General features: G+C 45.6%; 1 protein-coding gene across 3 annotated transcripts in view; it reads right to left on the reverse strand.

The window, feature by feature from the left end:
* Positions 1–4,797: 4,797 nt before the first annotated feature.
* The window catches only part of CHTOP (chromatin target of PRMT1), a 16,013-nt gene continuing 6,547 nt past the window's right edge, over positions 4,798–14,263 (reverse strand). Inside the window, exons 2-7 of one of the 3 annotated variants that reach the window (XM_034792084.1) lie at positions 13,147–13,228; positions 11,468–11,621; positions 8,211–8,397; positions 7,946–8,083; positions 7,116–7,175; positions 5,442–5,573 (exon numbers count right to left, since the gene is read on the reverse strand). In XM_034792084.1, coding sequence (XP_034647975.1) covers positions 7,135–7,175; positions 7,946–8,083; positions 8,211–8,397; positions 11,468–11,621; positions 13,147–13,211 — 585 coding nt within the window. In that variant the 5' untranslated portion in view covers positions 13,212–13,228 and the 3' untranslated portion in view covers positions 5,442–5,573; positions 7,116–7,134. Of the gene's footprint in view, positions 5,574–7,115; positions 7,176–7,945; positions 8,084–8,210; positions 8,398–11,467; positions 11,622–13,146; positions 13,229–14,263 lie in introns of all 3 variants that reach the window. The other 2 variants (XM_034792083.1, XM_034792082.1) reach the window with 2 other exon arrangements.

A 14,263-nucleotide genomic window follows, 5' to 3' on the forward strand; every position in this document is an offset into this window, starting at 1 on the left:
GGGGCTAGCAGCAGGGCTGGGGAGAAAGGGGGGCAGGGAGTGGGGCTAGCAGCAGGGCTGCGGGGGGGGACCCAGTCTCTGGAGCTGGGCAGGGGGCAGTGAGTGGGGCTAGCAGCAGGGCTGGGGGGGAAGGAGGGCAGGGAGTGGGGCTAGAGCAGGGCTGGGGGGGGGGAACCCAGTCTCTGGAACTGGGCAGGGGGCATGCAGCAGGCCTGGGGGCGGGGGGAAGAGACCCAGCATCTGGGGCAGGGTTGCAGAGAGCCGCCTAAGGCTGCCCTGGAGGGGACCGAGGCCAGGGGACCCAGATCAGGAGAGGGGCCACTTGCCGAACGATGGGGGAAAGTGGTAGTTTGTAGCTGCCTCGCTCTAGTGCCTTCTGCTCTGGTCCCAGAGCCAGGAATGGCCTTCATGCAGCCCCCTCCTTGCTCCCGGCAGAGCTAGCAACGCCTGGGCTCCTCCAAAACCGCCCCAGACCAGAGGGACCTTAACAACAGTGGGTTTTAGTCCAGGTTTCAACCCAAAAGGCTGAGAGGGGAAGGGAGAGCAGCAGGGAGCCCCAGGGGATGGTGGCCAGCGCTATCCCCTTCTCCTGGAGTTTCAGCTTGTCCACTTGGATCGTTGACACTTTATTTTCACCAGGCAACTTGCACTGCCAATAATTCAGAGCAGTGAGACAAGGGCAGAGTTAGGGACTCAGGCCTGTCTGTCTACACTTGGGGGCGTGTCACTGGTAGTTATACTGCCACACCGGAAGGTTTTGCTGCAGTTACATCTGTCTAAACGTGCTTCTCTTTGCACAGCACAGTAACACGCGTTTAACAGCACCGGGCTAGGGCTTCCACCAGCAGAGCTAGGTCAGTAAAACAATCATACGCCTATCTCCCATGCCTATGGTGGGAGAACTTCAGATCAGGCCTCAGTCCTGGTCTTCCTGAGGCAGAAAAGGATGTTCCTCCCCTGTGGTAATTATACAGAGGTAAAAGCCAAGTGAAGACAGGGCATTGTAAATTTAACACGTTAGCAGCTCAAGGTAAATGTTAGGCTGTCACTCGTGTTTACCTTACCCTGCTAAGAGTGGTGAAAACGACAAGCTGCCTTGTCTTCACTAGGATTTGACCACATGTGAAACTAAGTCCTGGTAAGAATTGTTTTCCTGCTGTGGACGCACCCTGAGCCCCTACTGACACGTCTCATGCATGAGCGGTCCCATGGACTTCTCACGTGTGTTTGGAGGGTGGAGGGACCCTAAAAATCCTTGTTCCTAGAACCCTCCTGGCCTCAAAGTCAGCCTGTAACTATTGGGTGTTAGGATGGAAGTGTCCCAGGGGCAGGTTATCCCCTTACTGGGTCGTCTTGCGCCTTTCCTCTGCAGGAGCTGGGACTGGCCACTGTCAGATGGGATACAGGACTAGGTGGACCATGGGTCTGATCCAGGCTGGCAATTCCTAGTGTGAGGGCTGTGTGGTTGTTTCTATTTCACCTGGCGAGAGCTGAGGGCATGCCACACACTGCCCTATAGCAGCAAGGGACCAATATGCAGGCTGATGCAGAAGTAAAGGCACAATGGGCCATACCCACCAGCTTTCCTAGGCACCACAGGCCGTAACTCAGTTACGGCTCTGTTCCTCTACACTCCTGGCCCCTGCTAGGAGTGGTGTTCACACAGCGACAGCTAGGCCCTGCTGGCAGGACCTGCTTCACTTTTATGTTTTTAAATAAAAAAATGCCAGAGTGGAGAAGAGCTGCATCCCTGTGAGCCAACCTGACCCACGGAACAAGAGGCGTGGCAGGTCCAGCCTTGCAGGAAGACACCTCCAGGCTAACTAAGTCCCCATGCCTATTGCTTCTTTGCGGGCCCTCTTAAGACTGCCAGGCTCCTTGACAGACCCGTATGTGGTTGGAAGTACTCAGCAGAATCTCATTGTACATAGACCCAGAGGCTCCATAGCCCATTAGCAAGCCCTTTTCCCTGCCAAACGAAACCCTCCCCCTCCCCCTCCCCCAAGCTACTCCCTTCCAGCCCTCTCAAAAGAAAACTAAAAATATGCAGTAAAGTCTCGTTAGCTTCAGGTAGGTGAATTTACTCTCTCGGTTTGAAGGCGCTGGTGTGACAGATTTGGAAGGGGGAGGAGGAGATGTGTCTTATGAACTCAATCCACCATGAAACAAACATTGTTCGGAAAATAAGAGATGTGGGGAAAACGTGGCTGGAACAAGCTTTGAGAAGCCTTCTTACATGTAACATGGCTGGCAGAGCCGCAGCAGCACCTAGTACAGGGGTAGGCAACCAATGGCACACGTGCCCAATGCGGCACACGAGCTGATTTTCAGTGGCACTCACACCGCCCAGGTCCTGGCCACCAGTCCGGGAGGGCTCTGCATTTTAATTTAATTTTAAACGAATCTTCTTAAACATTTTAAAAACCTTATTTACTTTACATACAACAATAGTTTAGTTATATCATAGACTTATAGAAAGAGACCTAAAAAGGTTAAAATGCTTTTTAATACTAGCACGCGAAACCTTAAATTAGAGTGAATAAATGAAGACGCGGCACCCCACTTCCGAAAGGTTGCCGCCCCGACCTAGTGCCTGGAATAAATCAGGCAAGCTCATTCAGCGTTGAGCATTTCAATGTTTAAATTTAGGGACTGTGCAGAGATCCTGGGTAGTGCCAGGGCCTGCTTTTCATGCACAGTAGTTGTTGTTCTGAATCCTGTGCTCCTTTCTGTTCATGGAGTAGTTCAGCTAGGTGGTCAAATAATTTAAGGGAACATTTTTCTGTTCAAACAGCAAGACTGAACTGGACGCAGTGCAGTAAATAGACCACAGGAAAGAGTTTGATGTCTTACTTATAGTGTCCCCCTTCTCATAACCCAGTCAATTGAACCTTTTAGGTTTCATGTGCCCATTCAGGAAGCAGCATCATGCTGTTTGCACCTAACCCTCTCCTGCAGTCTCTGCCACGCACAAGGAGGGTTTTTTTTTTTAAATTTAATATTTCTAGTAATAGATTAGAAAAATTTAACACAATGTAAGTGTTGGGGGCTGTGTTAGCACCTCAAGTGCCCCTTTAATGAACGATTAAGATACTTGTTTAAAAGTGATATGATACCTTCAACTGGCAACCTTAAAGCACTGTCAGCAAGAGTTGTGGGGACAGTATTTTCAAGGGGAAGATGTCACAGGACTAACTGGAGGTTAGAGAAGAAACATCCTAGAGCAGTATTGAAATCTGTACTGGCCATACGTGTAGTAGGTTAGTAAAGCAGATCCTTGTTGAAAGTGCAAACGCAAAGTTACATCACAGCATGAATGCATGTGGAAAAGTAGTTGACAGTCTGAATGCCCTTGCATACTATAGTACAGGGGTGCCGAGTCTTCATTTATTCACTCTAATTTAAGGTTTTGTGTGCCAGTCATACATGTTAACGTTTTTAGAAGCTCTCTTTCTATAAGTCTATAATATATAACTAAACTATTGTATGTAAAGTAAATAAGGCTTTTAAAATGTTTAAGAAACTTTATTTAAAATGAAATTTAAATGCAGAGCCCCCCCGGACCGGTGGCCAGGACCCGGGCAGTGTGAGTGTCACTGAAAATCAGCTCACGTGCCGCCTTCAGCACGTGTGCCATAGGTTGCCTACCCCGCTATAGTAGTTATCACAGCCAGACACACTGAGATAATCAAGGAAAGCTGAGGAGAAACGTCAGTTTCCTTCTTTGAACTGGTATACAGGCAGTCCTTGGACTTACCACACAATTGGCTCCTGAAAATTGCCTCGTAAGTTGAAACACTGTAACCGCAATCCACTCCATTGCGGGACCGAGCATCGGCCAGTCGAAACCAATTGCCATAAGTTGAATCAGGGTGTCAGTTCAGAAACTTTGTGAGTGCCGTTTGTCTCGTAAGTCAAACATCGAGGACGCCCTGTACAAATTCGCTGGGAGCCCTTGATAAGCAGTAGCATGCATAACAAAGGTTGGAGGCAGTGAGGACCAGGCCCTCCCCCACCCTCCAATCTACACCATGAGAACCGGGGATTTAAATGAAATTCCAGCTATAATGGATTGCCAACCAGGGGAGAGGAAGCTCTATTAGGAATGTGTTCTAACCTAGAACGTTTTCTAACCGTAGTTGTGATGTTCCATTCAGGAGAGGATGATAGTTCACTGTCTTCTCATACCCACTAGAAAAGTTATTCATCCCACAGAGTTTACGATCAACAATTAATGCTTGAGAATACCATTTAAAAAATCCACAAAGTCCACATATTGTTTTTATAATTGTTTCTCCTTTGTCACAACGAACGAGAAATACAAGATTCCATTGAAACTGGAACAGTTCACAGGATGGTTGAACTTAAATCTTCGGGGGGTGGGGTAGGGAGGAAAGCAAACCCCTTCTCAACTTCTAAAGCCAACCTAGGTTAAATGCACCACAGAAGCCACCAAAGTTGGACTGGATTGAAAATTCAGTTTTGGTTACACTGAAAGGTAACAGCACTTGTTGATAAAACCAATTTTGGACCCGGTATTTTGGAGAGACTATTCTACCCATGATTTTCTTTCAGACGTCATTAACGTGCTTGTTTCAAGAGCCTTAAAACAAAAGCTAGTTCTTTTTCTAGATTTTGGTACACAAAAGCCATTAGTGCCATCCCTTCAAACATGATACCAAATAAATTCAAATTTTATCTGAAAAACAGCCTTTAACGTGGAAAATCCTCTCTGTACTACCGTTCGAATGCTAGCAACCAGTGGGGATGAACTTTTGGTACAAAATAAAAGATTAACCTGAATTTGATTGATTAGGCAGTCCTGGAGGGAGCCATTTTGGTATGTTTACTTCAAATGAGTTATTGCAACAATAAAACTGCAAATGTGGAGATTTACCCTTTAGCCACACTGTGGGATCAACTCCTATCCTGAAACAAACCATTAAGAGTACCAGGCACGTATAACCATGTGATCCCACAGCTTGTGTTCGGCACCAATGAGCACTTCACCTAAAGAAGCAGAGATTGTGGCATTCATGCAGCATTTTCCCTTCATAAGCACGAAGGGAACTTCGTGTGCCATCGCAGCCGGGCTGGCGTGCTGAGCACACACCAGCCCTGGATCTGCAGCTCGTCTGTCACATTCATGTTCAGAGTAGTTAGGAAAAATTATAAAAAACAATCCAAAAAAGGTTTCATACAACATATAGTATCAAAATGTAAGAGGAACACACTAAAATCTGATCTCTTGGTAGAACAGGGCCACCCCTGTTCCTGCAGGTCCTTCCAGCATGAATCAGGTTTTTCCATTTTTAGCTTATGGGCATTGACATACACATTAACTTCAATGAGAGTCTATCAGAAGGACCTTCAGTCATTAGTTTCTGGATCTGTCTGAGCCATGTAAGCATCTAGCTCAGCATCGAGGTGTCCTTTTGTTTTAGACATGTAAGCATCTAATTGGTTGTCCAGTTGTTCCTTGGTCAATGCAGGACGTGCAGACCCTCTTCCTCGTCCTCTGCCTCTGCCACGACCACCGAAGCCCCCTCTTCCCCGGCCGGCCATGCCACGACCTTACAGTGAAATGAGATTACAGTTACATACCACACTGGAATGCACCGCCAGACTCGGACAGAGAGAGCAACAAATATTAAGGAACTGACCTAGTCCCACCAGTGAGAGTTTAGCTACAGCCGCCTGCGTGCCCTCGACTCGTCACCCCATACTACCTAGGCAAGGCAACAGTTGGGTGGGCAGTCCACTGAAGAAGCCACTTAGGTACATAACAATGCTCAGGTGTAGAGACCACCGAGTGACACATTGTACACTACGTGGTATGCAAGAGAGCCACATGCAAGGTGGAGACAGGTGGTGGCCAACGGTGCCGCTTCTGCTACTGACCAGATCAGCCTCTCAGCCAAGACACTCCCCTGGTTGTCTCTCCTTATGCATCAAGTGTCTGTTCAAATCTCCGGACAACTGTCCCCCCACAGTATCTCTGCTCTCAGTTCATCCTCCAACCTCGGCTGCTCATTATACTCTTCCATATCCTATTACCTCCCACGCTGCCCCCAGCCTTGTGCGTGGGATATTTTCCTTCCTCCGGTGTGACAAGCACCCTCTTTTCCTCCTTTAAACCCACTTTCATGATCTTTCCTACATCTTGGTCTCCTTCTCACAGAGCTTCTCATGTTTCCCTGAGCTATAGGCAAGTTTATCTAAATCATACCAAACTCTTGGGGGTGGAGACCTGTTCTTTAAACCCATTTTGTAAAGCACCACATATGTTTACTGCATTCTAAATACACGTCTACTTTACGTAGTATGAGAACTAATGACTTCCTACTTGTGGGCAAGTTACAAACTATTTGTCACATTAAACGGGAAGTTTTCTCCTTTGAACAAGTATAACTAATTTGGTGCTGCAGCAGACCCTGCTATCGCAATGCCAGTAATTTAGAATTATTGAGCGAGACTTTTAACACAGAACGGTTTTTGCAGCCGAGCCTAAGCAGACCCAACAGTTGGTGTGGACTATTTTTTGTAAACCTGTTACATATCAAAGCACTAATGAGCCCGTGTCCCTCTGGGAGACAGTGGCAGCCCATACAGTGCTGTAACTCCATACAGGGCATGTACTTTGGTTACTGTCTACTTTTAAAAGTAGTGAAGACTCCACTAACTGAGATGGCTTTTGAAGTCGCAGTCTCGTACAAGGCTGTGCGTGCCCATCAGCATCAAATGCAGGGTCCAGAAGGTAGCCCTATGGTACCCTTTACATTGCTTGGTACCATTTTAGCCTGGCATTAATCCCTAACATACGTTAGTGCCTTGATGCATTAGACAGTTGCTAGCCAAGTATAATTAGCATTTATTCCCCACCACCCTTCCTACCAAGCTTTAAGAAAGCAGCAATGCCATTAACAATTTAGGAATAAGCTTGCTCGATACATATCCCACCAAATTTACATTTGGTGTGAAACTAGTTCTGAGGGACCTGTTTCGGCATTAGAACCCACTAGGACTGAATTAATGTCATTCTACAAGGAAGACTAGGAAATAATGTTTAATCTCCAATATTAATTCACAAAAGCAAGGAAGTGGTAGGTTCTTACCTGCCATTTGCCACAGCATCTAGGAACACAGGTGCTGCAAAGAAACCAATGGGCCTTTTGCTAAAATAAAAAGCCACAACATGTGGCTCTGTGAGCTCTGACTGCTGTGATGTCCCATTTGAGAATTCCCTAGTTTGGGCATTCATGATTCCACTAGGTCAGCTGCGACTGCAACCTACATTTGTTCCAGTGCCAACCCCGTTTGGGGACTGTCGTAATTTAATACTTTGCACTATGAAAAGGACTGAGCATTTAAGAAACAGATTCCGTTTCAAACTCCCAGTGAACTAATAAAACCAGGGCCTGAAAAAATTCCACTTAAGCAGCAAGTAGGACACTTCCCTGTTGAGGCTGGAGGCCTAAGCCCTCAGTTTCTGCATAATTTAGACTTTCATTTAAGGAATGTGTTTCTAGCACTATATGGTTGTGAAGGTTACACTTCATTCCCTTTGGAAAGTTAAACAATGCAGGGTCGTTTGTACAGAAATTGCACCAGTGCCTCTGCCACTACTCAAAGCCTCACCTAGCAGGAGCGTGACACTGACAAGACTCTGGTCAGTTTCACCACCACTATCCAGAACCCTCTGGGAAGCAGTGACACAAACTAGGATCTTGCCTTCCAACTCAAATGCTGCTAAAACCAACAGTTCAGAAAATGAAAATATAATGTGTTTGTATCCTGTGTACAGCCTAGTATCTTTATGGTGCAGATTCCACTTCACAGGTCCTAACATACGTTCTATTTTAACCAAGAAGGTGAAAGCTAAAGGCTGCTTCAGATTCTTCTCTGAACAATGCCCTCATGCCTTCCCAAATGTCAGCACACTAACCTCTGCCACCAATTCCTCCACGACCCATGGCTCCTCTGCCTAGACCACCTCTTCCAGGTCCACCACGACCTCGAACGCCACCTCTTCTCAGGCCCATCCTAGGGGATACACCACGTCCTCCCCGAAGTAAACTCTGACCTTCAATGGGGTGAGGTAAAAGTCAAGTAGGTAATCAAAACAAGAAGCTAGCTGTCAAACTTAGCAAGAAGTCATTGAATATCCACCCCCAGGGATATTTTATTTCCCATATTAACAATATACTCACCTCTGAGGGGAATGCCTCCTCTCAGCAACGCCCTCGCTCCACGTCCACCACGCATGGCTCCTCGTGGCAAACCTCTCTGACCCATAGGTAGCCCTCGTCCTCCAACAGCTCCACGAGCCAGGGGTCCTGCTGGCCGGCCTAATCGTGCCTGGATGTTACTTTTACCCAGGCGCTGCTTTAAGCTCTTCTGGAATGAAAGTTTTTTTAAAAACAGGAAAGTCATGTAGCTATCAGGTACTTATCATGCAACTGGCATAGATGGAAGCAGATACCTCCACCAGCAAAGGAGGAAGCAGAATCTATATAGGGCCCAAGACCCACTGCAAAGTATTTAGGTCTCAAGAAAGATCTTGTCTAGAGAGGGATAGTCTGTCAAGTGTAAGCCCGGCTAGGAAGTGAAACAGACATCTAATCCCCAAGGTGGGCTGCAGCCTTCCATTTGAGAAAGGTGCTCGGGCACGAGTGATGAGCCTGCTGCAAACGCCTAGAGCAAAACTTAAGATTGTCTACAGCCAGGAGACTTGTGCGGTCAGCCTCTGATAATTCTATGCCCAAAGTTTCAGATCCAGTGATCTCACTGGAACAATCTTATGTCTAGATTTCCCCAGACATCCACAGAGACTAAATCCTTTTCCACATTTGTCTTTATAAGCTAGCACAAACAGGAATATTCACCCTCTCCAAAACAACTGCATTAAGCTCCAACTTAAAAACCACAAGAGCCAAGAAATTCAGTTAAGACCAAGATTGTTTTCTCCTCTCAAATGACCAATAATCAGTTCAAGGCAGTTAAGGAAACACTTAGACCCAGTTTATACCACACAGCCCAATATATTTCAGCCTTAATTTGGGGATCTGTTTGCATTATACCATACATTTGGTTCTGTGTGTCAAACAAATTTTAAAGCTGCTTTCGCCCAACTTCTCTGGAGAGTGGCCAGCAGGGGCTAGAATGATGTTAAATACCAGCTGTCTTCGAGTACAATCATAAGATTTCAGGCATTTCACAGTTTTAGGCAGTAGTATAACAGCTTTTAGATGAACCACAACAGGTCTACAACACCCAAACCTTTACCCTGCGCAGCCAAACCTGCCCCTTGTACTGTTTGCATTGGAATAGGACACTGAAGCACATTGGTTGGCACTTGGTGAAACACAGGAAGGGATGGTCATGCATTAGGGGAAATGGTGCTGTCCTGAATGAAGCGAGGTGGGTGGTGAGTTTGAACGTTCATAGCTGTGACTGCATGGCCTCCCTAACGGTGCACAAGACCCTAATATTCTTCACAGGCTGCTCCTCCAGAGGAACAGTCCCTGTTCCCCAACGTACCAGCGAACAGACCTTCCAAAGTCAATTGGTGATGACTGCTGAAGAGCACCCCAACACCACTAAACTACAGTAGAGTCCCCACATTTTCCCAGAGGAACATATTGCAGCTGTCACCTTTAATAAGGAGGTGACACCCATACAGGCTACCAGTCCTAGTATGCAATGCTCCACTTGATCTGCTGACTGTACCTCCACATTAGATTTACTCCTATGCATTTCCATAATGCTCCTCAATGCAGCCCAAGCTCCTCAACACGAGAAAGGGCATTAGAGACAAGCTGTGCTCTAGGACTCTACGGGCAGCTTCGGACCACCGTAACCGACGCTGACTGCGAAGGAGGTGTGCTCTACCTTCTTTTCCATCGGAAGTTCCAACATGAACCTCAAACTCAACATACATTTTGATCTTGAACTGCGGGGCAAGATCCAGAACCGTGTTTAATCCTAAAAGATAGTGTGTATGTGTGCAAGTGTGCACACGGTTCCAATGAAAAAGTGAAACGGGGGCCAGTGAAGTAAAGGAAGAGGGTCTGTATTTTCTTCACACAGATTCAGCCACTCACTGACTCAGCAAACAAAGGGGACAATGTACTTTATGAAATGAGACTTGCCTATCCTTTTATATCACTAGTGAAGCCCTTATGAGATTATACTCTAAACCCTTTCTGTGGAAACCATAAATTATTCATATATGGAGCTTTTGTTTAGAAGCTCCAGACAGGAAGTTTCTCTTACTAGCACCTGGTTCTGATTTTCGGGACAGTAGGCTCTGAGTGCAATGCAGTTACATTCCTTTTCATGCAAGAACAAACACCAAACTCCAGCACAAGAGTCAGATCAAGATTGCAGTTATGTGACGAAGCCGCTCAAATAGGAACCTTCCACAGCTCTCTCCTAGTGTGCCCAAAGATGTCTGGGATTATATTTAATGACTACTGTATTCGAGTCATGCAGGGCTGCTATTTAAAGCTAGCACACAGCAGTGTAGCAGGACCACCCAGACCCATGTTTTAATTCCAGTTTTCCATGCACCATACGTATACAAATTTCAAGAGAAACTCTCCAAGTCTCTCTCTGCTCTGTTATACAGCACGTTACGTTCTTTACAGTTTGAGATACTCTGATAAGCAGCACTTCGCACCAGTAACATAGCTAACTGCCTCTCGGGCACCATACGCTAACCACCACTTATCAACAAGGGCTCCCATCTAGCAGACCCCATTCACTGAGCAATGCACAGGCACTATTTAAATGTGATGTACAACTCAATATGAATACACCTTTCTCAGACCTGCTGTTCCACACTGGACATTCAAATGGAAGCCAACTTTTGGGCTGCTCAGTAGCACACAGTCTATGTGGATAACAGGAAGAGTAAGATTCTTGTTACTTTAGCAAGAATTTACGAGAAACCAAGAACTCAGTTTTAGTTCATGTAGTTCTTGTTCAGACAACTGCTGGCAATAGCATAAAACAAGAAAAAAACAGGCAGAGACCCCGCCCCCTCAAAAAAAGAAAAAGAAAAAAAGGCACTAACAGGGAACAAGAGCTAATATGTTGCGATGCAACAGAAGCTAGATTAAGGCATTAAGAATTCAGCAGATCCAGAAAACTGGAATCAGACCATTTATGTGGGGGAGAGGGAACAAGCGGTGAAATTTCAGGTTGTTCTCTCCTCTGGAAAAATAGCAAAGGAGGAAATTTATACAAACAATAACCAACAGAAGACATGACAGACTGACTAATTAACAAGCTATAAAGCATTACTTATCTGCAGTGACAATCTGAAATTCTCTTGAAGTCCCTCCAAACATTCTCAGCTCTTACTTTCAAGTGACATCTTGAAAAATTCTCATATCCTGAAAAGCCACCAGCTGCTGACAGGCATCACCAACTGTCTGCAGTGGAATAGGACACTTTCTCTCACCTGCTTAAGCTTCAAGGCAGCCTGAACAGAAGGTCTATTCTCCATCTGCTGGGCCAGTCTTCTGTTTCTGGCACTGGCCAGTTGCTGCTGCTGCTGCATGGTAGCCCGAATATTCACTGGCATCGGCTGTTTGTTCTTCAGCATATTAGTAAAGCTTCAAGGTCGAACAAAATGGATGTTTAAATAAAGTTTTATTACAAACATTTATGGCATTTCATGGCTCTCAAGACTGGAGCTCCAGATCCCATGAACTTTATGTAAAAAGTGGTACACTTAGATCATGTCATATGCGAGTTATGTATTCCTCGTTTTCCACAAACGTGCTAGAATAGGAAATGCAGATTTGGATAAGTGCAACATATTAATTCAAAAGTGATCAAGTTTTAAGCTATTGCTTTTAAAGGTGGAAGAAGTTATGAAAAACAAGCAACAAGCAGAAATGGACATGAGAGACAGAAGACATGACAAAGAAACAGGAAAGCAAACTGAAATCTGACTGCAAAAGCCAAGACAGATTGTTTAGGGGGGAAACTGTTTAATAGTTTGAGGGCAGTAAGCATATTTATGAGAGTTGTGTCACTGACAACAGAAAATCAAGGGTCTGGCATAATACTTATAAGGAGGACAATTCTATCACCATAAGAGGTGCCACCATATAAGTGCATTCGTTTAGACTACAATTTCGTTGGCATTTGGAAATTTCTTTGGTGCATTAGGGATTTTCTGCCTTTAAAAATTACGTGGCGTGAACATACCAGCTTCCTCACCAGTAATCAGTTTCTACAGCATCCTAATAGCGACAAATGACAGTGAAATTGAGCACTACAAAGTGCTCCGTGTGGTCTGGCTGGAACTAACGCAATTAACAGGCAGGTAACTCCCCTGTACCGTACCTATCTGCCTGCCTGCCTGGCCATAAACCGCAAGCACTGGCTAAGATTACTGCTCACTGCAGTGCACGCTGGAATAAGGACTGCATATAAATGGCTTCATTTCTCCTGGGCTTAATGATATTAACATTTAATCGGAGAGTGAGTTAGTGAGAAAGTGAAATATGATCAGAAGCGTCACTGTTAGTTCATCACTATAGATGTGCAAAAGCTTAATGGCATGAAAGAGCAGAAGGCTCTGTAAGAGAGGAAATAAAAAGAAAGCAATGCCAAGAAAGGAAAGCGATGGAGATGAAGCAAAGCATTTGCCTCTTACAAGGCCCAAGAACATTGTTAAAGGGCCTCTGGGCTGGTTTGGTGGCCTGCTGCGTGCCTCTTACAGGCCAGACCACACCACATGCGTGTCTCCCTTGGACAAAGCAGCAAGCCTTCTGCAGCTTCGGTAACATGCTACCATGCTGCAGTGGTCAACTATATAAAATGTAAAAACGTGGAAGAAAAAGGGAGGGTGCGAGGTTTCTCTCTCTTTTTTTAGTAAGACATCCCACCACATTTACGTCTCATATAGTTTAATATTAACAGCTACTGACAAAATCCTCCAAAATAATTGCCCTTTTAACCTTGTGTACCACATCTGTTGCGGCTTAAGACAGAGGCGCATAGCCACCTGCTTTTTTTTTTTTTAGTTAGGTTAAAACAGGGCAGAAACCACGTTGGTTTTGGACACTGGACACAGTGACAATTAAGTAAAAATTTCTTATGAGCTGAAGTTGCTGTTGGCTTCCTCACCGCTCGTTCAGAGACATCTTGGTGGTGCTCTTTAGCACAACCTTCGGCGCTGACTGCGCAGCCATCTTCAGATCACGATCGTCTGAAACGAACAATAGCCAGATTTAGTAAGAAGAACTGAGCCCATGAAATTATTTGGCTAGATTTACCAAGCCAAACTTGTCTGTGTGGAGACAGCCAAGAACCACGTAAATCAGTGATGTGATTGCGCTAGCAGTGCACTTCATGGCATCGCGAAATGTCCTAAAAGGTAAGTTTCAGCATAACTCACTAGTTTATTATCTCATCTCTCAATTGTATGTGAGATTAATGCCACAGGAACACTAAATTCGACTTTCAGTGAAGATCTCACCTCTGTATGCCATGAACAGCCTGGTGAAGATCATTTCTAACTGGCTGGTTTCAATGAGGTTATGTTTTTCTAAGCAGGAGAGCAGTAGCAATTAATCTTTCTGATTCTGGATTCAGTTTCTGATACACTAGGCCGAGGGAATCTCAAACTGGGGGTCGGGACCCCTCAGGAGGCCGCGAGATTATTACATGGGGGGTTGCGAGCTGTCAAAGCCTCCAGCCCAGACCCCGCTTTGCCTCCAGCATTTATAATGGTGTTAAATATATAAAAAAGTGTTTTTAATTTATAAAGGGGTGTGTGAAAGGGGTCACCAGTACAAAAGTTTGAGAACCACTGCATTAGGCATTAAGGCTCTGGATGCAATATTTCCTCTACCCAAGTTATTACCTCAGTTGGAACTGTGGCATCAGTTGTCAGATCCTAGCCAAATTATGCCCATGCTCCCTCCCCTGCAAGCAGTCCCCGCACAGGTATTAGGTGTGCCAAACACTAGGCTGATGGCCTAAGGAAGGGGGCTATGCCCCGCAACTGCACACCAAACCCATTATAGCCTTATTCAACATTTCTGCTTTTTATAGAGCCGTTATGGGCCCATCCGTGCTGCAGCCGAATTACACCAGCAGCCAGCAACACTGCTGACGTCCACCGCTTGTTTGGACAGGGATAGTGTTTGAGACCAGCGGTACAGTCATGTCCATTTTCAGATCTGGGATGCGTCTAAACAGGCAGTTCATAAAGAGCCTCACACGGTTCTCTGACAAAAAA

The sequence above is a fragment of the Trachemys scripta genome, chromosome 16 (genome assembly GCF_013100865.1).
Source record: "Trachemys scripta elegans isolate TJP31775 chromosome 16, CAS_Tse_1.0, whole genome shotgun sequence".
Taxonomy (NCBI): domain Eukaryota; kingdom Metazoa; phylum Chordata; order Testudines; family Emydidae; genus Trachemys; species Trachemys scripta.